The following is a 27,846-nucleotide window of genomic DNA, read 5'->3' on the forward strand; positions in this document are numbered from 1 at the left end:
GTGAACGGCGGTCGCCGGCGGCGGGGTGCGGAGGATGAGGTGGCGGTTGCTGTGGCTGCTCTGCGCCGCTGGCTGGGGGGGCGCCGGCGGCAAGACGCTGCGGGGCGGCTTCGGCAGCGCTGCCGCCCGGCTGGAGCCCTGGCGGCCCGTGGCGCGGTTCCAGTTCCACGGTGGGTGCCCGAGGGGAAAGGGAAAGGCCGCGCCGGCCGGCCCGCTCCGCCGTTAGGGCGCCTCAGAGCAGCGCGGGGGTGAGGGGAGCGAGCCGTTAGGGCGGCCTGAGGGGAGCAGCGGGGGCAGCCCGGCAGCTCTTCTGCCCCCGCTGGGGACGTGCGACAAGGCTGATCCTCTGTGGGTGAGGAGCTGGGGTGGGCGGTGGGAAGCTCGTCCAGACGCGGGACCCTGCCGGAGCGAGGCGGGGGTGAAGCACGGCGGTGGGAAGAGGAGCTGGTAACGGCATGATGGGCGTCGGAATTTGTCAGAGCGCTGTTGTGGGCTCTCGGCGCTGTGCCTCCCTTCGTGTCCCACTGCCTGACGTGGCGGGGGTGTCTGGGACAGCAGAGGCATCTTAACTCTCACCCGCATCTCTCCTTCCCTCCTGGAACTCCACCGAATGAGAACGATGGTTAACATTGCACCTGTCTGTTTCACATCACTGGGTGTTTTCAGTGTCACCGTGCATCAGAGTGTAAATTCTCACCTTATTATTCCCAATGGCTTTTCTTTCCTGTGTTATTAACTCCTTGTTAGTAATAATTCCTGAACTGTTAGTTAAGAGGCCTAGCAATGAGGTGGAATCCTATTAGAGTGGCCACTGCAGAAATACAGGTTGGAAATGACTCTCTTTGCTACAGAAGTTTTACTTTGCAAAAAGAGTTATATGCAAGCATGGTGAATGCCATATACAACAAGGCTGTGCTGGTCAGCATGCTTTTCCTGTAAGCTCAGCATTTCAGTAGCTTAGGCTATTTTTTTTCTCAGTTAGCTTCATGGCAGAAGAGTTCTGCGGAATGCTTTGAAAGACAACCACGAAGATAAGGCTTACGCAGGGCGTCCTCCCAGACTGGAGGAGTAGTGTGAGAGGAAAACAAAAATGTTTGCAAGAAAAAAAATAAATCTAATGGGATGAAGGAAAATGTGACATAAGAAGAGTTGGAATGTGACCTTCCAGTGCTGAATGAGAGATGATAGATAGGGTGGGGATAGCTTGGGGAGTGACTTGAAAGCAGTTAATTATCACTGTCCTAGAAGATAATTGTAGAAGTGATCTAAATAGATATAAAGGAAAAAAAAATGCACTGATTAAATCTGAGAAAAGAACATTAAGATTCAAGATGAGTGGTTTAGGGGTTCCGATATAATTTATTCTATAAGTTATTGCATATTTCCTTAGAAGTAGTCATCTTTCTACATGTATACCCACAAGGATATGTATTTTGGGTCTTAGTGAAGCTATGTGGGCTTTTTTTAGAACCTTCTGTTAATTTTTCAAAATCTTGTATTAGCAACTTACGTAAACTGTAGTCCATATAATATTTTACAGATCAGAAGATCACCTTTTTTGAGGTTTTATTGCAGGACTGCTGTCTGGCAGCTATCTCTGAGCAGGAAAACCTTCCTGGCAAAGCGTTATTTGAAGCTGGTAGTAGTGTGTTGACTCACATCCAGCTGGTGCCTAGGTTAGGTGGGAAAGAAAATTGCTCTGACAGTTTAAAAAACACACAAAGCTTGCTAAAATTTGGATGAATTTGTACTTTTGCAGTACTCACTGATTTTTCTTTTGTGTTAAATCCTGTCTTTTAGTTACTTTAAAGAAGTCTATGGCAATATATAATGAAAGAATTTATCAAAATAAGTTTGAGGATTGTAGAATTTCCCAAACAAGATAAATTGTGTCAAATGAGCTGGTTCTAAAATGACTAAAATATTTCTCTATGTCAATAGACAGCCTATAGGTAGACTGACACATTAAAGAACACTTTTGAAGTTTGTTTTTCTTTGTATCAACTTGACAATTGTCATCTATAACTAAGTATTTTGGCTCTTACCAGTCTACAACATGAATGTCAGTTTACATAAGTTCTGGTATTAGACCCAAGAGCTACCCTATGATGCTCCTAAGTGTGCTACAAAGATTATATAATGCTAGATTGTATAATACTAGACTTGGAACCAGCTATTAAGACTGATTGAGACACTGTCTTTACTGGAACTTGAAAAAATAAAATTTGGAGTGGTAGGAAGGAACAACAGACTATCTGGAAGCCTGTTTAAAAAAAAAAAAAAGAGGAGGAAGGAAGGCTGTTTGTAGTAGGGAAGGTTAGTGTTAACATTTGGGTTATGGTAGAGGTCTGTTTAGGTACCATCATAGAGAATCCTGCATGCAGTGTTGTGTTAGTAAGTTGCGTATGACTTTGCATAAAGATGAAAGAGTGTAAAGAGTTTTATGGAAAGTAGTGGTAAAAGTTTAAGAAATAAACTGAAGCTTTAGTGCTGCTACTTACAAAAAAAAAAAATCTATGCCATGCTAGCGTTTTGTTTGTAACTGACATCAAGGCAGAGTAGTTGATTTTATTTTTTAAATATCAAGGTGACCATGCTGTTCTGTGTGTCAGAATCAAGAACGTAGCGGTAGCTGTGACAAAAGAAGCTAGACTTCACCTGTTCCAAGCACAGGAATGGCAGAAGCTGCAGAACAGTATCGAAGATCACAGCTGTACAGAGAAGTTCTCTAAAGCTCAACTGACAAGTGAGTTGCTACTTTTTTTTTTCCTTACAAATTAAGTTATCTGTGTATTTAGAACCCTGCTAAGTTATCTGTATATTTAGAATATTTATTTCAGTGAATTTGGACTTTGCATCAATTTAAGTAAAAGCAGGACTTTGGCCTTCTGTAATTAAAAATGATTACAAGGAAATGTAATTGCTTTGTTTGCATTGCTTCAGAAGACTTTGTGAGTTATGATTTAGTATACTGCTGGAAAATGATCAATCCTTGACAAATAATGACTTTAATGCAAACAGCCAAACTTTATGACTAGTTCTAGTCTCGTGCTCTCACTTGTACACAACTCAGAAAGGATACGTGTTTGGCTGAAGTCTTCATTTACTCATTCAGTACAGAGATTTTCTTTAACTTTGCTTGGAGTAAAAATCTCTTTTTTTCTTTTTTTTTTTTTAGCTCAAACTTTTCCATAGAAAAATATGTTAAGTATGTGAAAGAATTTACAAAGAATACCATAGTAAGATGAAACTGAAGAAATTAGAAAATGTAAATGTTTGAGACAGTCAAATGTATAGTTTGAATGTGACTTTTACTGCAGTGGAATGAAAAAAAATTAGAGGCAAACTGATGCAGCCTGCTGCAGTTACCTCTAAACTTCTGAAGTGAATGCTTGTAGGGTGGGAGTATGTAGACAAAGTACACAGTAAAAGGGTAATTTTGTACCTGAAAACCTTTTTTCTCTGTTCTTTTTTTCTTCTTTTTTTTTGTCTTTCACAACCTCATAATCATTAGCTTTCCCATGGATCTGTAAGGTCATCTGCAAAAATTAGAATCATAGAATTGTTAGGGTTGGAAGGGACCTTAAAGGTCATCTAGTTCCAACCCCCTGCCATGGGCAGGGACATCTCCCATTAGATCAGGTTGCTCAGAGCCCCCTCCAGCCTGGCCTTAAAAACTTCCAGGGATGGGGCTTCCACCACCTCTCTGGGCAACCTGTTCCAGAGTCTCACCACCCTCATGGTGAAGAACTTCTTCCTAACGTCCAGTTTGAATCGTCCCATCTCTAGTTTTAATCCATTCCCTCTAGTCCTACCATTACCCGATATCCTAAGAAGTCCCTCACCAGCTTTCTTGTAGGCCCCCTTAAGATACTGGTAGGCCACTATAAGATCTCCTTGGAGCCTTCTTTTCTCCAGGCTGAACAACCCCAACTCTCTCAGTCTGTCCTCATAGGAGGGGTGCTCCAGCCCTCTCATCATCCTTTTGGGCCTTCTCTGGACACGTTCCAGCACGTCCATATCTCTCTTGTCGTAGGGGCTCCAGAACTGGACGCAGTACTCCAGGTGGGGTCTCACGAAAGTGAAGTAGAGGGGGAGAATCACCTCCCTCAACCTGCTGGCCACGCTTCTCCTGATGCAGCCCAGGATACGATTGGCTTTCTGGGCTGCTAGTGCACACTGACAGCTCATGTTGAGCCTCTCGTCCACCCGCACCCCCAAGTCCTTTTCTTCAGGGCTGCTCTCAAGCCAGTCACTGCCCAGCCTATATTGGTGCTTGGGATTGCCCCGACCCAGATGGAGGACCATGCACTTGGTCTTGTTGAACTTCATGAGGTTGGCATGGGCCTGCCTCTCCAGCCTGTCAAGGTCCCTCTGGATGGCATCCCTTCCCTCCATCGTGTCAGCCACCCCACACAGCTTGGGGTCATCGGCAAACTTGCTGAGGGTGCACTCTATGCCACTGTCCATGTCACTGACGAAGATGTTAAACAAGAGTGGTCCCAGTACTGATCCTTGAGGGACTCCATTTGTCACTGGCCTCCACTTGGACATGGACCCATTGACAGACACTCTTTGGGTGCGGCCATCAAGCCAGTTCTTTATCCACTGAATTGTCAGTCCATCAAAGCCATATTTTATCAGCTTGGAGACCAGGATGTCATGTGGGACAGTGTCAAAGGCTTTGCTCAGGTCCAGGTAATCTGGGTTATGCTGCTTTATTTATCATTTAAAGTTCTTTCACCTTTTAATTTTGTAATTTTGTATTCCTCACTGAATCTCCCATTCAAATGTTTTTAATATTTGAGCTGATAATTATACCGGTACAGAACATACAGGTTAACTTGTTGTCTTGTTTATGGAGGAAGATTTCTCATTCCTTAGGAGACTCCTGTTCTCCAATTCCATGGAAATGACATTTTTCTAAGACAAGAAAACAAAAATATAAAATATTTTCATTGTCATGATAGCACAAACCTGTCACGCATTGATGTATGAAACATGTTAGAAAATTTTTAATACAGTATCAAAGATGAGCTAATCAGGATAAAGCTTAACTCGAGTATCCATATAAATTTAAATTTAAAAGAACAGTAAAACACTGAAACATTCAATTACGTAACTGGAAGACAAACATACTGAAGTAATAATTTTTGCACCATTTATTGATCGTAATATTATAAAGCCTACTTAAAGCATAAATTTTCCTTTAAGAAATTAAATTAAGATGAGAGACTTTGTTCAAATATATCTTAAGTGAATACAGCTTCTTTTTAAAATAAATTTCTGTGTAGACAGAATCCCTAGAGTAACAAGTTGATCTCCTGGAACATTGTCATAATGAAATCTTATACAGATGTCACTTCTAAGGATGTAGTTCCCTTACACTTGATCTGAGCTGAACATGCAGTGCTGCTGAAATGACTAGCAGTTGGTCCGTCACTCCTGTCTGTCCCAGCACTGTACTCGCTGTTTTCTACTGTGTTTAGGAATCGTATGACTACAGGGTGAGTTGGATCTGTTTGCTGATCTTGGGCAAAATCAATTACATTTCTATTTTATCTTACTTCATTTCTTGTGAGTTAGCTTGTAGATTTGATGGAAAACTGATGAAACATACTTTGTGTGATCCGTAGTCTTGGTGCAAATGACGCTGTATCAGAACTCAGCTGAGAGTTGCGATGGAGAGTCAAGCCACCCCTGTCAGCTGCAGTTTGTTTTTCGTTTGATTAAGCACCATATGAAATCCTAGAAGTGTGTTTTAAAAATCTTGGGGTTTTTTTTAAGGGAGCTGTTTCACTTTGTATATTTGATTGATAAGATACGTAGCTCCAGAGCGGAATACACACTTAACATTAGCTGCACAAGACAAATTGCCTGTGTTAGAGCACTTTTCTGGTTCATGTGTTGTCCGAATTTGTACTTCATGAAAATTGCTGCAAAGATGCATGTCATATATTTCTTCCTGGATCCTAATGTTGATCAGTTCATGCCTTTGGAGAACAGAAAATAACTTCTTTAAGTTGAGATGAGTTTATTTAAATTACATAAATGTTTTTCACAGGTAGACTTCAAGTTAGAAATCAGTTCTAAATTTTGTCTGCAAAATATTTAGGGATAATGAGCTTGCTAAGGATTTAATATGTATGTTTGCAGCTTTTTCATTTAGAAAGGCCTTTGCATAAAACCCAGAAATACCTTGTTTTGTAGGTTATTTTTTTATGAATTTTTTGTCTTTCCTCATCCTTAACCATTGTCATCTTAAACTATTAAGGTGAATTAATCTACAGTCCAGTCGTTATATTGTTATTTCTTCTACAGATGCCATCTACAGATGGCTTCCATTTATGGTTGAGCTGATTAGCACTCTAGTTCAGTCATCAGTGTAACAGTACTTAGAATTCTTGCAGTTTCACCCAAACATGTAGAGCCACAGCAAATGTTTATTTTGGAGAGATTGTGCTTGGTTAACAGTTATGTTTAGGAAAAATAGTGGTAAGATCAGCGAGCAGAAGAAACATCAGTCTCTTACATAGTTGATTTTAAACGTAATCTGATTTGAAATATGCAGTTTCATTGGATGATGGTCTAAGCCCATAGCTGTCAATTGAAATTCAGTCTATTACAGTTTGGGGAAGATGTAATAAAATATGCTAAATTGTACCTTCAAAGTATGAATACTGTTTACCAAGCTCGCATGTGGCTGTTTGGTACTCTAAATATCTTTGAAAATAGAGTGGAATAAATTTCACAAAGGTATTTTTCATACTGCAGAAGTATCTGTTGGCTAATACAGAATAGCTAGTTCTGTCAATACTGTATTAGAGGATGGAAATGTGCTAAGCATGGGAGACACAGTTTGCAGTTGCTGGCTTCTATCAGAAGGGAGCCCTCCCAGCAAACCTAAAAGCTGAGAGGTGGAATGTGCGACATATCCTCACTAACCCTTGCCTGCACCTATTTGAAACAAAAGATCAAGTTGGAAGTCTGGTCTCTGATGTTATGGCTGGCTTTCAAACCAAAGACTGCTTTGTACTGTATGTAGTTTATAACCTGTATATGATGTTGTGGATTTAAATTTTATCTTCATTCAAAGATGACTTGTCTAAAAACGAACTAATCAAGTACTTAATCATGTTTGTGTTTGTTTTCTTCCAAAGTGACTGTGAACCACACAGAGCAAAATCTGACAGTCTCACAGATTCCTTATCCGGAAACATGGTATGTGTTTTATGTAGACAAGTTTACCTGCGAGGAGAATTATTCTGAATCCGAGGATATTCAGTTTGAAATGGTCTTACTAAACCCAGATGCAGAAGGGAATCCATTAGATCACTTTAGCGCAGGGGAATCTGGTAAGATTTTTTTTTCTTAAAATTGGATTTGTAAGTTAAGGCTCTGATCACCCAAACAAATCTGTACTTGCTATGCTTGGAAAAGTACGGGGAATAGATAGCAGTCTCTCTTATATTTCATATTCTACTTTTTCACGGAGAGTAAACTTTAATTCATTTTCTGGCATTACTGAAAAATCCTTCCCTTTCTCTAGACTGATTTTCCAAAACTTGCCTAACTGGAAGTATAGATGCATAAGGAAAGTTAGTGTTAATATCTTTGCTGATAGGTATTTTCCCCATGTTGAAATTGTAAGCTTCCACTTGAATGTGAATTTAATCTCTGATTTTAATGAATTCATAAAGTTCCTTAGCTGTGAAAAGCTTGGTTCTGTGGAACAGGAGTACATGCATGATAAAACATTTTGCCAGTACAATTTTAGTTCAATGTTTAGGTCTTTCTTAAGTACCTTAGTTGTAGACCACAGATTAGATATTTGTTAGTCCTAATTTTATTTTATTTAAGAAATGCAATTTTAAATCTTTAAACATGCAAAGAAAAACTTCTAGAAATGATTCAAGACAGTCGCTAAAGAAGCGCCCAGGTAAAATTGTATGCTTTGGACAATCCAAACCAACCTAATGTATGCTTCATTGCAGTGCTTAGCTTCCCTGCTCTGGGAGGCCTCATCAGCGTTATCACTGACCTAGGGAAGAGCCCAATAGGCTTAGTCTGCCTTCATACACAGATTTAACCTACCTGCCTACGCAGAGTGAGCCTAATCACTGTGCTCGGAATCATATGCCATGCTGTCATTCTTGGTCTCAAGAAGTTATAGAGGGAACAAGGCCAGCTGCCTTTTTGAAGGGAAGAAAATATTCACTGAAATATTTACCAGATGTAAGAAAGTAGCACTGTTAATCATCCATTTTTCAAGGCTTATCAGTTGACTTACCTGTCTCTTCAACTTCTTAACTTTGCTTTTTAGTCTACAAACTTGATTGTCAGTTTTTATTTGGTGAATTTTGTATCCAGAGGTGAATTCTAGGTTAACTTATTTTTATTCTCAAAAAGCAGTAGTAGCATTCTTTTGCTAAATCAAGGGGCAAAGCAACTACAAGACATCATGTGGCCCTTAAAAGTGGTGTACAGACCTCCTAGAGAGGCATCTCAGCTCTATATTTCTTTTGTAGGAAGACTTTGAGCACTTTGAAGCAGAACTCTGAACAGCTTGCGTGTTGAGTATGGAGGTGTGTAAATGTGTTGGATGCATATATTTAGATCTAATAAGAAACAGGGTGAGCTGCACATGGCATGTCTTCCACAGTTGCACAGGAATACCTCTGTTCATTCAGATTTAAAACTTGCATCACTGCCATGAATCCTGAAGTTACATGCTGGTGTCTACTTTCAATGAACTGAAGATGATTTCATATCTCTCTAGCTCTTTTTTTTTTCTTTTTTTTTAAATACATCTTTAGGGAACAATGCTTGTCATTTTTCCACAGAGGCGTGCATAGAACATTAGGGTATCAGAGAGAAGATCCAGCTTCATTCCTTGGTTTTCTCTTTGAGGTGACTACAAGCGATGTAGTTGCAAATGGTTCTGGTTAGGTCATCCTTCACTTTAGTTGCTAAAGTTGTGGCCTGACACAGGAGATATCAAAATTAAATTAACTATAAGGAAAGTACAGGAAAGAACTTGACACTCTAACCTTGTGATTAAGATGTTTGCCTTGAGAGGGGAGGAGGCCTGGCTTCTGATCCCTGGCAAGTAATCTCTTATCACTTTATGTGGTAGGATTTTTTTACATAAGACATAATACCAGTAGAATCTGGGATTTCTAAAGGCAGCTGACCAGGTAGACAGCATTTTGAAGATCTTTGAAGTTAGGTATTTCAAATTAAGGTACTTATGTTTTATTTTCTCTGTTAACTCTAGGTTACTTGAAAATCAGGAAACTTTAAAAAGACAGGTTGAAAGTTACTCTGATTTTTGTAGTTATATTTCAGTGCAAATTTCTCTTCAGTCCTCTTGGTCTCAAGCCAATCATCCACAATCTGTCTTTTGTTGGAAGGAACTTTCTATCCTAAATGTTTAGTGTTTATTAAAAGCTAGTTCATTTTCCTGAAGAGTTTTCCATGTGTATCCATTCATCATGGTGAGAAATAACTTACCTATGGAATCCTTGCCAACTTCGGTGGGTGTCTTTTGAAGCGGAAAGATAAAGAGTGAAAGAAAGAGTAAGAGATTGATCTAAAATGCATATTTTTGTCATTCACAAATCATGCTTTTGTATAGGTATACAAGAGAAACAGAGTGGACCTGAAGTTTTTGTTTTATGAGTCTTTATTACCTTATGCTCTTTCTCGCATTTCACTGTATGTACGTCCGAAGTGATTAATTTTAGCCATAGAAGTTACTGTATTAGGAACTGTTCAGAACGCATCCAGTTCAAACGTTTTTCAACTTAGATACTGAAATGTGTATAATTGCTCTGTTTTTAATCTTTGGTTGGAGCTGTTTGGAAGTTTTTAGCAGAGTTGTTTCGCTGCTGGAGTCAAAACTTTGCTCAGAATCTGATTCTGTGGGCACCACTTGCTTTCAAGGAAGGCTGGAGAAGGAAAACATAAGTTTTCTGTGAGAAACGTCTGTTTACCCACTTTTGCTTATAGCTTGCTGGCTTCGACCCTTTATGTGCTCATATGATGGGTTCCAAAGCTTCTGGACAATAGAAAAGATTTCCAGGATCCAGGTCGTTAGGAAAGCATTTTACCAGACTACTGCCAGACTGAAAATTAGAGCAATTCTGTTTTGTAAATCGTATCAGAAACTCTGGGCATTTTTTCAGATTGGTGCAAAAAAAATCCACTCTATGAACTTAGTATTGTTCTTTGTGCTGTTTTTCTTTATAAAGTTTTCTGTCTTGGTTAACTGTGGTTCTTGGAGTTAACGGCTTTGTGTAGAGGAACAGTGACACCCAGTGGTGAAACAGGTTCAACAGAAGTCTGTGCTAGGTTTCTCTCCTCTCAGATTGTGCCTTTAAAAATTGAAGCAAAAAAAAGAGCTAAAAATGAGTTCTTTAATAAATGTTTCTGTCTGATCAAATTGGTACAATTATATTCTGTTTATCATGAAACTGTATGCCACTTTATACTATTTCAGTAATTGCTACAAAGCTTTGTGTATTTGAACAGAACCTCTCCTACGCTCAGAAATGGTATCATTGAATAAAAAATATTTTGTCAGATCAAATAATAATCAGCTCTCTGAAAGAATTCACTGAGTTTCTTGGATAAAATAGGCTAGAATTTACTAATTTTATCTGTACTACCACTTTTGGGTGACAGGTACTAAGTATTTCCTAGTGCTTATAAAAAAAACATATTTTGTTTTAGTTATTTACTGCTGGTAGCAACGTTTCTTTATAAAAAAACTAAGCTGTATTTCTTTTTTTCACAGGATTACATGAATTCTTTTTCCTGCTTGTCCTAGCGTACTTCGTAACTGCTTGCATATATGCACAGTCCTTATGGCAAACTATTAAGAAGCGTGGACCTATGCATACTGTGTTAAAGGTGTTGACAATTGCATTACTGTTGCAGGCTGGTTCAGCTTTTGCCAACTACCTGCATTTCTCAAGGTATCTTTGCTTATTTTTGCTTTCAGTCTTAAGACTTGAAGAACATTGTGTTATAAAGATCGGTATGTGATCTTTTCTGTGTTGATTATGACAAAACATAGGATTGACTTTTTAGAACCACATCATTGCCTAAATGTACATTTAGAGAAAACACACATCTAAGACTCACTCACTTAAAAATACCATCTTTTTATTCTTTTATCAGTTATTCTAAAGATGGAATAGGAGCACCTTTTATGGGAAGTCTGGCAGAATGTGAGTATGCTTGTCTACTGTTTCTTATGTATCGCTATACATGAATCTGTAGAATAGATTAGCAAGTGCTTTTGTTGGACTGTATTATGAATTTCAACCATACCATTGGATTTTTGAATATAAAATAGTAAAAGTTGCTCTTCTGAAAAACAGATTTTATTCTGGATGTTTACAATAACTGCATTTGAAGTTATACAATTGTGATACTGTTTTGGATTTTTTAAAGGATTTTCTGGTCTGAAGATTCCTTCGTACAAACACTTAAATACATGCCTGTCACATGAATAAATGTTTCAGTACATTGAAGAGTTTTGCAGAGTTTGCATGATTTAGAGTAGCAAAGCTTTTTAGGAAGCTTAACGTTTTATGGAGTGTGTCATTTCACTAGCAAATTTAACATTGATTATAATTAAACAGTTAAATGTGTTACAGCAGGTGATATGATTAGAATGATGCAAAAAAAATGCTTATGTAAAGAATTGATGTTAACAAAGCATTTTTCTCCACTCTAAACAGATATTCTGAGTTCTTACTGGAACTGAATTTCTTTAAAATCCCTTCCCAAAATGCCCTGATTTACTCTTGCTGGATTCTTCAGGGTTACATGTTGTTTGGTGTGTTTTTTTTCCTGTAGTTTATATTTGAAGCACTGGGGTGTTCTTTCTAAGCAAATATATTGCATTTTGATTGGCTTGATGAAGCACCCCAAAGAAGTGATACTGTGGCAGTGAAATAGCATTGGAGAGTAACAGCCTATATAAAAAAAATATTTCCTGTCCTAGAGTTCGTTTAGAAGCTTGCAGTTGGAATTAACAGCCTCTTGATGGCACTTGGCACCACAGTAATTGCCTCTTGTTTTAACCATTTGAGCTAGCAGCTCCTTGCAGCCTCTCCAGCAACTGTATTATTAAACTTTCCAACTCATCTCCTGAAGTGAAATTAAATAGAGAATATGGAGGTAGTCATAACTCCTTCCCTATAAAAAAACCCCAGTGTTAACTACCCAGACAGAACTTCAGAGAGAATTGCTGCTTATTAGATATTTTTTTTGTATATGTATTGTAGCGAAGAGTCGACTTTTATTTGCTTAAAGCAAAGTGTATTAAGAATAATAAAATAGTATTTTTTAATCAATAACTGAATTTAAGAAATTCAGCTCAGAGGGTTGTCCTTTCTACTGTTTTAAAGGTTTGTGGTTCCCAAAACAATAAAAGAGCACAAGTAATAGAAATGTGGAAAGCTTCAGTGTCAGTTACAATTCTGAAGAATGGCTGATAGCAATTACTATAGTTTGAAGATGGAATGTGCTACCATTTTACCTATATCAGAACAGAAATCCAAGCTAAAAGTAAATGGTAAAATTTCTGTTGACTGCCATGGGGCGAGAATTTCTTTCTAGAAACCTGTTCAGATACTATCCCACACAATTATTCTTTTCCCACCACCATTTAGCCTTTACCATGAATAAAGACCTGACCCTCAGTATAATTTTTCGCCTAAGTTAATTGCATGAAGCACACAAATCTGTGATGCTTCACTCAAAAGTATCACAAATAGTGATCTTTTTACCTTTTGGTAAAACCAGAATTTGAAAAGTCAAATAATATTACTATGGCTGTTGAACAGCCATAAAATTTTTTAATTGTGATGAAATCAGACAAATAAAGTATCAGCTCAGTAGCATGTGACTTTACACTGACCCTGGATGTTGTGGGATTATTGTAATTTTAGAAATTTCTCTCAACCTCCTTACTTTCTGGCACAGTATATGAGATGTCAAAGATTAAAGCTGGTACTGAAGTTTTGTCTTATGCCATTTTGTCGGGGAACCCACTTGAATTGTTGCCACACTGAAGCAGAGCAATATCTATATCCAGGATGTGATTGAGAGATGATGTCTGGCTAAAAGTTACAGGGCAAGCTATCTTAAGGAGTGACAGAAAATAAAATGTTCTCTAGAACATCCAGATTTGTTCAGTCATTTCTCTAGCTTGCAGTTGTGATACTGGTTTGGCGTGCCTTAGGTTTGTGTAACAGTTTTTTCTAGTAAGTACTATGTCTCCATAGCTAGCACTGTAAAATAATTCCAAGGTCATTTTGCCCAAGATCAGTGCCAGTTCATTTTATTACAGAATAAGGAAGTTTGTGTTTACTAAAAGCTCTTGACATTTCTTAAACAGCAAAGGTGTCTGAATACATTTAGAAGCATTTAAGCATATAAACTGTGAGAATACCAATATATCCCAGGAATAACATGTTGAAGTCTGGTTTATATCCATATTTTGCTAATATTACTGAGTGTCAGGGAAATATTATAGCTGATCTTCATTTGACATGCTTCCCTTGCGTGCATATTGATCTCTGTACGGTGGCAACGTTTTCTGTGCCAATATTTTTAGTAAACGTGGAAGTGCATTTATCTTTTATAATACAGTCCAGTTGTATAAAACTAAAAGTTTGCTTTTGTGACACAGAAATATTTTTCTTGTACCTGATAGTGTAAGTGAAAATTACAAATAAGGAACAGGTTTAATTGAACTAAAAGATTAATCAAGTGAAAAAGAAAGTATTGTTGCGTGTAGTGCCCGATCTCTAGTTTCTGAACTAAATTTGCAATTTACATAATATACGAATCAATCTTTCTTGTACATCTCTTGTACGTACAATGAGCCAGTTTACTCTCAAATCCAAACACTAACTTAAAAATTGCTCAATAAATTTCAGTCAAAAACTTACCATGTCTAAAGCTAGCAATCACCCAGAAATAAATCTTCAGTTCTTTCTCCTGTCAGTAGTACTTCAGCAAGGCTAACAAGTAAAGGCTTTAATATATTCCAGCTTGAAGTTTTCTTTATTCAGATACAGCTTCAAACACACGTTTGAGATGCTGATTAAGAATGTTAACTTTATGGAGTATGTGTTAATTGTTCCCAAACAGAGGAAAAAAATGGACATAGTAAAATGAGGCAAAGGTAGTTTGCATTTAATAAAATGAAATACAGACAAGTTTTTGCTCCAGATGAAGTTCGTGTTAGGGTTATTAATTATATTTTCCCCTTTAAGTATCTGAGAGTGGAATTTGTCCTAAATATTTGTGCTTTCTGTTGCAAGCTACTGCATCCTTAAGACAAAGTGCAGTTAATTTAAAGTACAATGCAACTATCTGCTTTTTGAACAAAAGTTTGTCAGAGCAAAGAAAGGAGTTCATTTCATCGTGTTTCATATTTGCAGTGTGATTAACATATATATGATTTTAGTTCTTTAGCATTTGTAAATCTATTTATGCAGACAGGCTCCTGAGCCCAGACTTCTTTGACACAAGAGTGGGATTTGGAAGGATGTGGCGCTGTGCCCGTGTTGTTGCAGAACTGCAGCATAACTACAGGAAAGCTGATAGTGATCTGTTTGGTCACTGGAAACTACCCAAAATATCCAGATTTTGTGGCAAAGCAGCCTCAGCTAGTCAAACTGTCATCAAAATTATGACTAAAGGTGATACAAAGGTGTGAATGTCCATCCTTCATTTGTGGGTATATAGAAATATATATTTTTGCTTTAGAAAAAACTATTTTTATTGTGACTCTACTTCTTTTTCTTTTATTTTCAATAGTGTGTGACATAATCTCACAGATACAAATGTTGTATTTATTGTTGAGTCTGTGTATGGGTTGGACGATAGGCAGAATGAAGAAATCTCAGGGCAGACCTCTTCAGTGGGATTCCACTCCAACATCTACTGGCATTGCTGTAGTAGTTGTTGTTACACAGGTTTGTATTTTATATTCATTCTTATACTGAAATATACAGCTGCTATTAAGTATGACAGAACCATGAACCAACTAATTTCAATATTTTATGAGGGAGGGAGTATCAAGACTGGAAAAAAACCCACAGCATAATGTGCACCTAGTATGTCTAATAGGTAACAACACCTTCTCTTTACTTTAACAATTTAAGGTGTAGCTCCACAGTATGTTTTTGTTCAGCAGTAAAACCACTTAAGAAGTTCCCACAGTTTTCCAAACTCCTGGTTGTGCCAATTGTTCGTAGCATTATACTGTAAACCAGATCAGTGGAATGATCTAGATTGGGGGGGGGGGGGGGGGGGCGGGGAAGAGAGATTTCAGCACAGTCATTTTACTGATCTGATTTATAATGTGGTACTATAAATAGTTGTAAACACTACCACTGAGGGGTTGTGAACTACATTGTGGGGGGTGACAACAAGCAGCATGAGAGGAAAGACAAGAAAAACCGCTGTGAGAAATTCTTTCTGTCGCCAAAAAAAATTTAAATCCTCAGTGTGCTCCTCTTAAAACCACTCAAATAGGATATCTAATGGTCTTTTCAATCAATATAAGGGAATTCTTAAAAGGTTCATGTGCAGGATTGGTCTTGCAAATATACAAATGGTCTGACACATAATTTCATTCAAATATTTTCCATTAGTATAAATTAGAAAGTCAAGTAAACCCATACCTTAAAAGTAAATTGTAATGGAGATCATCCAACCCTGGCGGTGCCTTTTGTAAACAAATTTTTTTAAATCACAACATAAAGACAAGAGAGTCTGAAAGCCATTGAGAAAGAGAAGAACAGGGAGAAACTGGAGACAGTAATGAGGAAGAGATTATAGTGAAAATTTTGTGCCGTTTGAGTAGTATCTGTAATTAGTGCTGCTTCCAAACTAAATAAGTGGACTGCTAAAACATTAAGAGTAGCTGGGAGCTGACATTTCTTGCTAATTAAGAATATAAACCAAAGGCTATTAAGGTCAATGGGACTGTTGAAATTTAAAGACAGGTTCATTCCACCTTACTTTGACACCCATCTAGAACCAGAAATTTTACATGCTGGTAGTAAAGACAACTTCTAAAAGTATTTAATTTTATTCATACCTTTCCACTTGTACATACATATGGGTGTGTTAATACTCTGTCACTTGAGACTGGAAAGTTGTTTGTTTGTTTCCTTTTTACTATAAGTAGAAAGGACACTCAGTATCATCAGCTTCTTTTTTTCTTTTTTTTTTGGTTGTTACTTGTGGTAAAAATTGGGGCAGGTACCATACATATCTGCTGCTTCCTCCCGTACTGGTCCATTACATATTTGTGTTGGCTCTTTGAGCGCCACTGAGGCATTGACACAAAGTTGGCCGTCTTACTTTTCACCATGAAGGCACAATTCTACCACATCTCTCCTCCTGGTACCATTGGGAATGTCAGGTTTGGCAGCAGTCTTATAGGAACAGAATATGGGTATCAGAGTATGTCATTGCCTGGGTGGTCTCAGGGTCCCCATCTCAGGGTCTGCTGTCTCCAGAAAAAGTTCCCTGACACCAAGAGTATCCTTGTCCCTTCTGGAGAAGATGTTTTTCATCTCATGGTTCAGTACATAGGAGATACACCTTCTGCCATGTTTCTTCTTCTTAATACAGAATGCGGATGTTGAGCTCAGGGGAGCAGGATCCAGAATGCATCATTTCTATCAAAGGTTCTTCATTCTCTGCATTAGTCTGTTGTTCACTGGTCTGTCTAGATTGATGTGGATCTTAGACCTGCAGTAATAGGGCAATTAATGAGCATTTTTAATGATTAAAAACCTAGAATAACTTCCTTTCTGTCCTGCTCTTTCCCAGAGATTCTTATGGGAGAGCTAGTTTCCTCCCGTGCCATAGATTGGACGGAGTTACGTGGATAATTAGAGATGTTCTGAGAACTTGGTGTGAAGGGTGCAGGAGACCACATGCATTACCCTAATGCCCTAACGCAGCAGATGAAGATTGAACCATGTTAGTTTTATTGACGTTCTACATTTCCTGTCCTCCCCTCATCTTCAGGGAAGTCAAGCAAGTGGACAGTCTGGGAAAACATGTTGTTCTTCAACTTAACTGCAGTTTTGACTGGCAAACTGTCTGACCCTGTTTGCCTGCTACTAGTTCAAATTACTCAGCAAATTTTCAGGGGTTTTTCTCCTCTTTGTACTGATGCTGTGGATTCTTTCTTTTTGTTCTTTCAGAAACAGCAGTGATTTCCCAGGCTGTGTTTACAGGTTACCATCAGTGTAGGGTGGATACAACCTCCTAGTCAGCAAATCTTTTGTGGTCTTTGCGGCTGCAAAGAGGTAGCATCTCAAAGGAGGGACAAGTCTGCCATTCGGCATCTCCGTTTGCCTTAACTTGTTCTCTATTTCAGCCTCAGAACAAAAGATTCCCAGGCCACTCTCCATTCATTAAAGATTACACTCTCTGCTGCTGACACACAAACCTTGTTCAAAACTTTCTTGATGGCAGGCCTTTCCCATCACATAGACCTGAGGAGTTTCAGCTTTCAGGGCTGATCAGAGTGGAAGCAATGATTCTAAAAAGATAGCTGACCACTGTGAATGTGACCAAAATGACATAGAATCTTACTGCATTAGACATCATGCTTCACAGGGGTAGGTACGCCCCAAAGGTGTGCTCAGAATGAGCTATACCTCTGACCTTGGATCTAAAACCATTTTTTACTGTACTGGCATTGCATGATATCAGATATCCAAGTACTATATACGGTTATAAACAGCTAGTTAATCCACTTTGCCTTGCTGCTACTTTTAATTTCCCTTTTGCTTCCGCCTTCCCCGTGCCTCTCAGAAATGAGAACCTGCGTTTACTGGAGACTGATATGTTATCTTGGCTTGCCATAAAGTCAGTGTTGGCAAAGTGAAGGGGAGGATGGGTTCTACCATAATTGTTCCCTCATGTGAAAAAATAAGAGTGTCTGGTTCTTCATTATATGGATGTGGAGGTTCAGCTTGTATATCTGGAACATCAGGACGATGTCCGTGGCAAACATTCTTCTAGCATTTGAAGAGGAAGGCCGGTACTGGACAGTGGTTCATGTCCAGTACGGCTGCAGTCTCCTTCTCTGGAGATATTCAAAACCTGCCTGGATGCATTCCTGTCCAGCCTGCTCTAGGTGAACCTGCTTTGGCAGCGGGGTTGAACTAGATGATCATCAGAGGTTCCTTCCAACCTTTACCATTCTGTGGTTCCACCATGAACCAAGATAGGTCGGAAGCATGTGCAGATGAAGTCAGGCATTTTGAGCAGTGTGTTATGTAAACAAGGAGGTGGTCATTCTTCTTTACTTCAGAAAGAAGGAATATAGCTAGGGTGAATCAGCTCTTCAGCTGCCTAGCTCATCCAGTTCTTTTGTCTACAGCCTAAGCAGAGTTGTTCTGGATAACAATTAGAATTTCCCCGCATTTTCTTCTCAGAGCTCATAGTTCTGCTCACTGTCAACAAGAAAAATGTCTCTGATACCCATTTCAGCAGGTTGGTGTCTGGATGTTTTTTCAGCTTGTTCCTGATATTGCTGCTAGGTGAGCTGATATGTGCCTTTCTGTAGTCAAGGTGAGGAACTTCAGGGTTTATTGACCTTAATTTCTCAGGCATAGCCAGCCAAAAAGATCTTGTCTTCAAGATCATGCTTGTCTATGAAAGCTCTTCCTTCATTGAGAACAGATTGCCTAATGCATAGTAACCTAGAAACTCTCCATGGCACAGATTTCTCTTTTATAGGATCCTGCTTTTCTCTGGTGAGTGAGAACAGTTCCGGCTCATAGTAAGACCAACGACACACGTTCACCCTGTCCAAGCTTCCAGTGTGTTGCACTGACGGTTCCATCTCTGCCTCTAATGCCTCTGCCTTCTGCTTATTTTGTAATAATCTAATGAAACTGAAGGAAGATGAACTTCTGTGATCTTACATTGCTGTCACTACACACAGTCTTTGATCAACTGATTCCTGTGTTGTTTACACTCTTTAAAGGGCTGGTCCAGAGCATACCCTGCTGTCAGACGCTGTTTTCCCATAGGGATTTGGACTTTGTTCTCATGATTCCTTTATTCCAGCTCTTTGTCATCTTCTCATGAAAGTGGCTTCCTTCACTGCTGTTGCTATTGTTGTAGGTTAAAGGAAAATCCAAACCCTTATGAGCTCTGTTTTTTTAAGTTTAAGCCATCCCTGGGATCTACCTAAAGTTTCTTGGTAAAACAGTATCACAGTTCCATCTCCATCAGCCTGTATTTCTTCCCCCCAGACATATGCTTTAGTCAGGAAGATTCTATACATAGGGGGTGGTTGGGTTTTTTTATTTTCTCAGACAGTGTATGTCCAGTCCAGGGAAGTTACACCTGGGAGTAGCCAAGGTATTTAAATATCACAAGGGAAAATGCTGTGTACAAGACTGTGGTGATTCTGTAACTGGTAGAAGCCTTGTTTGTTGCCTGAGCATGTTCTACCTGGACTGAAATAACTTCTGTGATAGGAATTCATCAATTTCATGCCAAAACTAGTGCTGTAGACACAACTTTATCAAACATTGTGTGGTATCTCAGGGTTTCAGGAGCCATTTAGTCTTATTTCAGTCTTACTCCTTGACAGAGTTCTCAGTCAAGTAATTTGATCATTTGAAGATGTTTGCTTGAAGTTATTCAGAGTGTTATGGTGGGAACATTGAAGCCTGATGGTCAGATTGTTTACTAGTAATCAGTGGTGTTCAAGACGTTCATCCTTCATGTCTGTCCCTCTCCCATCCTTCCATTTTCCACCCAGGTAGTTGAGGAGTGGCTGAAACGACAGCAGTCATGCTTGCCATGTCATTGCCTCGGTAAGGGAGGGGAAAAGCGTATGAGTACTCTCTGAGGATATTCTAAGTAAAAATTATCCTGTCCTGACTGATGAGACTCAAGGACAGCCACCTTTGGAAGGGACAGGTGGATTGCACTTTTTTTTTTTTTAAAAGTTAATGTCAGTAAGCTTTTTGTCTTTATGTAGTTAGTGTAGTGAGCCTTTGAATGTGTTCAGAAAGGAATCTGACTAATTTAGGTTTCTAAATTGAGGCATACAGTGTCTGCTTCTGAAGGCCTTCAGAGCTACATCACTCACATAAATCAAATTTGCCTACCTTTCTTCAGAAAGCCTGCTTCATTAGGCATCTGAAACCTAAGTGCAAGTTAGATTCATGCAGTAGGTGGACTGGATTCCAGTGTATATTAAGTTCTTAAAATGCCATTCAGCTGCTACAAGATGCTGGGAGAGTCTAAACTTTATGGGTATTCTAATTTATAACGTTAACATTCCCAAAGTCTTAAAAAGGTATTCTTCAGCAAGACCCATTTTTTATGCAACATGTAGACGTCTGCCTTGTACTCAACTAAGATTCAGAAACTAGGCACTTCTTTAATCTGTTTTTCCTTAGAGAATTTATCAATATTCTTTCTCACAGTGCTCCTACAAAATTGGATTCTGCAGCAGATGTGTACAGTGCTGAGATTTAAGGAGGATTGCTATCTTCATGCAGTTATCTGTTGGCTAGAGCGTTTGTCCAGATGTTGGGACGGCATTTAGAACCTGTGATGCTCCCTTTCCAAGACCCTAGGAGGTTTCTGAGACGGTTGCTTGCAGAGTCAGGCTCGCTCGCAGTTTCTGACCTAGCTGGTGTTGAATTCTTTTCTCCACAATGGCACAGCTTCAATAGAAGGGGTGGAGAGTGGCCCACCCAAGAACAGCCTATAGCCTGGCAGTTGGGGCACTCTCCAAGGAGGTGGGAGATGCGAGTTGGATATCCTTTAGGCAAAGAAGGGAATTGTGGGAGATCCAAGTTCAACCTGGGTGAATGCTTGAGCCTTTAGGCTATTGTATAAAAGGGGCAGCAGCACCACCCTCTTACTTCCCCATCTTTGAAAAGAAAAGTGAATCCTGTTAGGATTTTGAAAGAAAAGGCGTAGTCGCCTGCCTTTGAAACAAGCTTTACAGGTTGTGGATCCCAAGTGGAAGGAGACACCTCCCTGTAGCTCTATGGAATCATTTCAGTGGGCTTCCTGCTTAGTAGGCCGACTGTTTAACTAGATGATTATTTTGGATCTTATGCCAAGGTGCCACATTCCTTCTATCCAAATTAGAGGAAACTTTAACTTGTAAAACTTTCTAAAAGTTATAGAGCGCAAGAAGTGAGACTCTGCTCCTGCCAGTTACGCTTGGAGTAATAGGTGGTGACAAAAAGCAGCTCGGGTTCGGGTTTTTTTGTGTAACATGGCAGTCTCCAGCAAGCAGAACGGAGCATGACCAGTTGTGCGGATAATGTAATCTGTGATGGGAAGATTAATTGAGGTTTAGTGTAACCTTGTTTACTCTAAATGTACTTTGCTGTTTGTGTTCTTTCTCCAGAGCTTTTTGTTAATTTGGGAACAGTTTGAAGATACAAATCACCACAGCTACCATTCACACCATGGTTTAGCAAGCGGACTGCTTATTGGCCTCAGAGTTTGCCTAGCTTTGTCACTGGCTGCTGGTCTTTACCAGATCATCACGGTGGAGAGAAGCACGCTGAAAAGGGAGTTCTATATCACCTTTGCCAAAGTATGGGTTACATCAGGGAAACTGATCCCTTCTGCTGTAAATATAATTGTGGCGTGCAGTTGACTGAAGCACTAAACTCTCTTCCTCCATAAGAAAGTTAATGTTTAACTGTCTGATTTGATTAAATTGCACCCTGTCATCATACTCTGAGTAGTCATTTTAATTTGACAAGGAGTATATAGAGCTTTTTTTAAACAGAAATCCCACCTTTCATTGTGTGGTTTTCGTTCTGTTGATTGAAAATTAAACAATGGGCTCATAAAATAGAGAGAAATGTAAATGCAGTTCCTCTAACTGTCATCTCTTTCTTCTAAGCTGGCATGTAGTCATTTTATAACTTATACTCATCTTCTCTTTTAGGCCTGCATTCTCTGGTTTTTGTGCCACCCATGTCTTGCAACCATTGCTATATTATTCAGAGAATATCAAAGAGAAAAGGTATGTACAGGCAAGATAAAAGAGATGGAATTTGAATAGTAGTTGTTCTTCATATTCAGTGTTTGTTAGCAAACTCATGCTCTTAGGCTGTTAATCTTATGACCCCAAAGCAACTTGAAAAGTCTTAGTCACACAGCTCTCATTGATGCTAATGTGAGTCATATTTTACAAAGGCATACAGGGCTTGAATCATCTAAGGGTAATCATTTCTAGGTTAAGGGAGGGATAGGGGGAGATTGTAAAGTCAAAGGAAAATGTGGAGGGGGTGTTTTGTTTTATTGTTTGCTCGTTTGCTTTTTAATTAAAACCACCTTGGGGATTCATTTAACAAAGCTAGTAGAAAGATAAACCAGTGGATTTTTTTTGTGTTGTTGTTTGCTTTTCAGTTTTCGTCCTTTAAAAGCTTTATGTGGTTAAATAGGTCAGGGAACCTGTAGCTGAACTGTACTTTTTAGATTAAGAAATATTTCTAAATATGTAGTTTGGTTTGTAAGCTCTAAATAGTTAAAAACAAAGGTGGACTCACAGGGTTTCTCGGTTGCTTAAACATATTGGGAACTAGAGAACTAGTGTGTGGAGCCTGCCATGTTCAGATAAAGTGCACTACTGTGCTCAGGTGATTGACTACCTCATTCCAGGGTAGAGTTTGCCTCTTTTCTTTATGGTTATAACCATCTGTGCATTTCTATGCAAATATTTTCAGAAATTGAGCTTTTATTTGTGTAGAGGCTATGTAAGGGGAAGAAAAAGGTTCCACTAAAAATACATAGTAAATGAAATACTGCATTTGATTATTTAAAAAAAAAAATCTAGGGAGAAAAAAAAAGACTCCTCTAGAGCTACTAATGAAGTGACGAGACTTTGTTGTTGTTGCTTGATGAAAACATCATCAGGGCAGGAGGACAATCTCTAGCAGTAGGATCAGTAAAGGAAATTTTTGCAATATTTTGAGATTTCGAGCTTACTGAAGGGAGAGTACAGCTGCTGTGCTCTTACATTTGAGGAAGCTTAACCATCGTGTGCAGCTGCAGTTCTGACATGATAATTTAGCTGTTTCCTTATTTAAATACACTTCAATACAATGAAGAAACGTATGATCAATAAATACCATAGTTATTTAAGAAAAGCATGTATTTTAAAAGACCCTTTGTACATAAACTTAGACTTTCGTTTTCTTGGAAACAGTGGTTACCATTATGCCTTTGATAAATACTGCCTTACACAACTTTTACAGATGAAGAGACTTGCACTGCAAAGAGGTCTGGCTAAATGAGACTGATAAATCACTATCCTCACAGCTCCATGATTGTGCTAGTGCAAAGTGTTTCCAAGCTTCTTTTTTTTCCACTCTGTTTGTTGTAAGAATAGAATATCTAAACATCACCTCTGCTTGTGAAACTGCATGGGTGGTGAATTGCAAGTCTGAAATTCCCCAGAACAGAGACTGCCAGAAGGGTTCTTTGACTTGCCCAGGGCTATCTACTGATTTAAAAACACCCAGGTGTGAGAGTCTGAATCCTGGACTAGAGATTCATGTTCAAATCTTCTGTAACTGCAGCATGTTAAAAGGTTTGAAGTTAAACCTCAAGCACTTACACAGTATGCTGATAGAAATTTATTGTGGTTTGTTTGGTGATTTTATTTTTTTTTTTTTACTTTTTCCTTTTCTCTCTTTTTTTGTCTCTAGATTATTACCATAGGTGTTATCCTCTGTCAGTGCATCTCCATGGTTATCCTCTACAGACTCTTTCTATCTCATAGTCTATATTGGGAAGTATCTTCACTGTCATCAGTGACATTGCCACTAACAGTATCCTCTGGACATAAAAATCGACATCACTTCTGAGATGTTTAGGAAGAATAAATTATGTAATGAATGTGCAATAATGACTTAAATATACAGGTATTTTTGTCACAGGTATGTGATACGTTGGTTTCACTGTAAAACTGAATGATAATATCAGAGCACTTCACAGACCTTTGGTCTGACAAACTCCCTAGATTAATCTGTTAAAAGCATTGTGGGGTGGAAAAATCCATAATTTGAATAATTTTATAAATATTCTGTATGTCTGGCATGTGGTGCTGAGCTGTATCACAGGAAAGTACAACGAATCTTTTCTCTCCCATTCGCAGACACAAAAAAATGTCCTTACTTTGTATCAATACTAGGTTTGAAGGTCTTATAAAATGCAGTTCTTAAAACATCTACAAGCTCAAACAAGTCTGAAATAGGCCAGTTGTGAAATTGGTGTGATGCGTAACGTTGAATACAAGTTCTTTTATTTTCATGCTTTAGAGAAAATGCATTTTATGTGTAAGTATAAAAGAAGGGGAAATAAAAGAAGAGTCCTCTAGAAAACACATGTAAAATGTTCACAGCTGACTGAGAGAAACTTTCCTTTATTATTACTGTAAAAGAAAAGCCTTTTTTGCAACTAATATTCATACTGGTTAAAATTCTAATGGGAATGAAAATAGGGTTTATATCTGCCTTTTTTTTTTTTTTTAAATAAATGTAACAAAATTTCATCCAGTAATGAAGGTCTAAACAGTATTTGAGGCTTAGAATACATAGCAACATAAAGGTAATTAAAACAGCAGGCTTGCATTTTTTAAAGAAAAAAAAAAGGCAAAGAAAATGGAATGGGTGATGTGGTACTAGAATTTTAATCCTGATATAATTCATTTCTGTTACATTGAGGATTCAATCATAATTAAGCCATATACACAGATTAAATTAACAGAAGCATTTCAAATAAATGTTGGTTTCAGTCATCAACTACCCATGAATTCCTGCCCAAGGATACTTAATCAGGATTAAATTTTCTATGAATAATTGAAAAACAAAATACTCACTGGATTTGTTATAATCCATGTTGGCACTGGGTTCTAAGTAGTTGCCATCTTCCATCCATTGTAATAAAGCCATACTACTTTGTGATGCCCTAGCATTCAGAAAGCCAGTGTAAATATATACTTTGTTGAAGTGCCTATTTATTGAGTGTGATTAAATCATGCTGACATTTTTTTCATTCATAATAACAACATAACCTATTGCCATTGTGACTGAAATAGTTCTTTTTGGATTTAGTTTAGTGTTTGTCAAATTTTAGGCTTCCTTTCATATGTGTGTGTTTCTCCACAACATGGATTCTGTTTTCTAGTAAATGAACGTGTGTTTCTTCTTAACAGTGTGTATTTAATTATGTCTCCATGAAAATATGAAGACACTGGGGTTCTAGCTTTAAAATAGCCCTAACTTTTCTCTTCATGTTTGCCTCAGTTGTGAGCATAGTTGAAACATAAGTCTATTACGTTTTAGTTTAGAGGCAAAACTAGACATTTGCCTTTCACTAAGGCAAAATGGCAACATGACAAAGTTGCTCATTAAATCATCTCCTTTCTTATTGTTTGTAATTCAGATCAAGAATGGCAGGTTGAGGCTGGAAAAGATGAGATATTATGATTTCACACAATCTTCAGAATGATTAAAAGATTAATTATTACATTCCTCTGATAACCACACAAAAATATTATTGGTTAAAACTTCAGTCTTTATTTCCCTGCTTATCTCTGTACTTTTCATCTTCTCAAGAAAAAAGCATCCTGTTTTTGATAAGTCTCCAATAATGCAGTAGAAGAGTTCTATCAGTCCTCATGTACAAGACACGAAATTCACACATAAAATAGAAGTTTCTGGTAGACGCAAGAACTACTTTACAGTTTATGATCCATCATGATAAAAGTTTTAATCTATGCAGAAATACCTGTATGTGACTTTCAGAAGAGGCACTCTATTTGTTTTCTGCTCCAGAAGTATTTTCTGAATTCCTGTAGTCCTTCTGACTTCAGTCGGCCAGTATTAAGGTAAACGGTATCTTAATTTCACCTTATAAATGTACCCTACGACAATTCATAAAATTAATTCATAGTTAATCTGAGTATGAATATGAAGCATAAGATGTCGTCTCTTAATCTTTTCCGGTTTGCCCCATAAATCAACAGGTAACTCTATCCTCCCTAAGTTTGGCATTGAATCCAACAATTTGAAAATAAAATCTTTAATTTGCTGTTAATGTAACTGTAGCAATTAAGTATCACTTTCTCATGGTAAGCGGTACAAAGGACATGTGTTTCTGCCCAGGACTATTAGTATCTCTCATAACCAACACTCAGCAATTTTTTTGTTACTAAATCATGAATGCATACTGTAACAGTAGGTCAGTATGACTGCAGTAATATTCAAGACGTCAGTTAATTTGGTACAGGATATCTTTGGGGGGAGTCTTCAAGTATGACTAATTTGCAAAGCTTCATACTTAACCTGTACTCTAGCTTGAAGCTTACTGCCTCTGGATCATGCCTGAAGAGTGGTTTGAGTATGGGAAAGCCTATCTCCGCCTCCTAACTTACATCTTCTGAGAGACCAGCTGATAAGACCTTGCTTTTTTCATGCTTGTTCACACAGTAAACCCATTTTATCAATCTGGTTTCATAACCTCATCTTGAAAGAGTAGCTTCCAGCCTTCTTTCAGTTGTCTTCAATCAGTGCATCCTCACTGGAAAACTTCTTTTACTAAAACGTGCTTCCTGTCACAAAAGAAAAAAGGAAGTTTTCTGTTACAAACTGGGGCTGTTGCATAGGTCTGAGGAACCCATAACGCACCCTACGTTGGCTATGCATGAGGTGACCGCAGCAGACAAGAGCACACCTTCGGTAGGTGTGCCTGTAGCCCCCATATGTGAGTGGTGCGGGTTTGTGCCCGCTGAAAGCTGCCGCCTCCCCGGGGAATTCTTGGGTAGAGCTACGGCAGCTCCCGGCCGCTGTGAGGGGCTGAGGCATGTTCCTCCAGAGGCAGCGCTGCCACTGTTGGCCGTGGTGACCAGCACTGTTCAGTTGAGGTCAACTGATGACATCTCGCTTGAGAGATTCTGTTTTAAATAAAGCTCTAGTTACAGCGTATACTCATTCTATTACCCACACGTTTCGGTGCTCGGAAAAGATACGTGTATATTGACTCGACTGCAAACTGAAATCCATTTCTGTGTGTGAGAGGGCATCTCCTTGGTAGCTGTCACCTTTTCTACTGGCGCACACGCCAGTTTGTGTCAATTATGATTTGTCGGTCGGGGGGGGGGGGGATTGCGGTTGCGGAGAAATAAAGGTGAGATCACCCACTGGGTCTACGAGACCCCCCCACAAGCTGTGAGGAGGGATCATTTTGCGTTGTTCCCGATCAGCGAGGGGGAGGCTGGAGCAGTTCTAGGGCTGGTCACGAGTCCCCAAAGCTCTTTGCTCCCCTTCTGTGTAGAATGTGTTTATTGTACATTTATTTAAAGTGCTTCAGGTAGGAAAACGAATATTTACAATTAAATATATGTAAATGCAAGTGGAAAGGCTTGATTGGAAAAATATCAAGTTTCTAATACATATTACTATACTAAGACCTCCCACACAAGACAAACATATAGTCAGATCTAATGAATATTCCTTTCTGGTTCCTGTGCCAATGGAGAGCCATGGAAGTATCAAAATCTTTTTGTTTGCATCTCGATCCTCTGCAGAACTGGAAGAATATTTTATTTGATTTGGCTCTAGTTTAATCCGTGCGATGTTATGCCTCTAGTTGATACAATAAATCTTTATTTGGCTGGCCAAAGCTGATGTTACCCTGTACCTTTTAACTCTTTTTTTGTGTGACTATGCACTGTACAAAGAGCAGGTGATCCTTGCAAATGTCAAACATTAAAAGAGAAAGTATTAA

The 27,846-nt window shown here is 38.6% G+C and overlaps 1 protein-coding gene across 6 annotated transcripts; it reads left to right on the forward strand.

The window, feature by feature from the left end:
- GPR180 (G protein-coupled receptor 180) lies at positions 1-27,846 on the forward strand. 6 transcript variants are annotated; one of them, XR_008464926.1, is made up of 11 exons: positions 1-170; positions 2,588-2,746; positions 7,161-7,355; positions 10,799-10,979; positions 11,185-11,234; positions 14,523-14,726; positions 14,845-15,002; positions 21,449-21,640; positions 22,001-22,078; positions 23,766-23,996; positions 25,896-27,846. XR_008464926.1 is itself a non-coding variant. In XM_054192040.1 (10 exons), the coding sequence occupies exons 1-10, from the start codon at positions 35-37 to the stop codon at positions 23,922-23,924; spliced, it is 1,512 nt and encodes a 503-aa protein (XP_054048015.1). In that variant the 5' UTR covers positions 1-34; the 3' UTR covers positions 23,925-27,846. The 6 variants fall into 6 exon arrangements, 5 of the variants coding, with proteins under 5 accessions (XP_054048015.1, XP_054048027.1, XP_054048051.1 ...); XM_054192040.1 differs by having other exon boundaries at positions 23,766-27,846; XM_054192056.1 differs by lacking the exon at positions 1-170 and adding an exon at positions 197-685 and having other exon boundaries at positions 23,766-27,846.

This window comes from Rissa tridactyla, chromosome 1 (genome assembly GCF_028500815.1).
Source record: "Rissa tridactyla isolate bRisTri1 chromosome 1, bRisTri1.patW.cur.20221130, whole genome shotgun sequence".
NCBI classification, from domain to species: domain Eukaryota; kingdom Metazoa; phylum Chordata; class Aves; order Charadriiformes; family Laridae; genus Rissa; species Rissa tridactyla.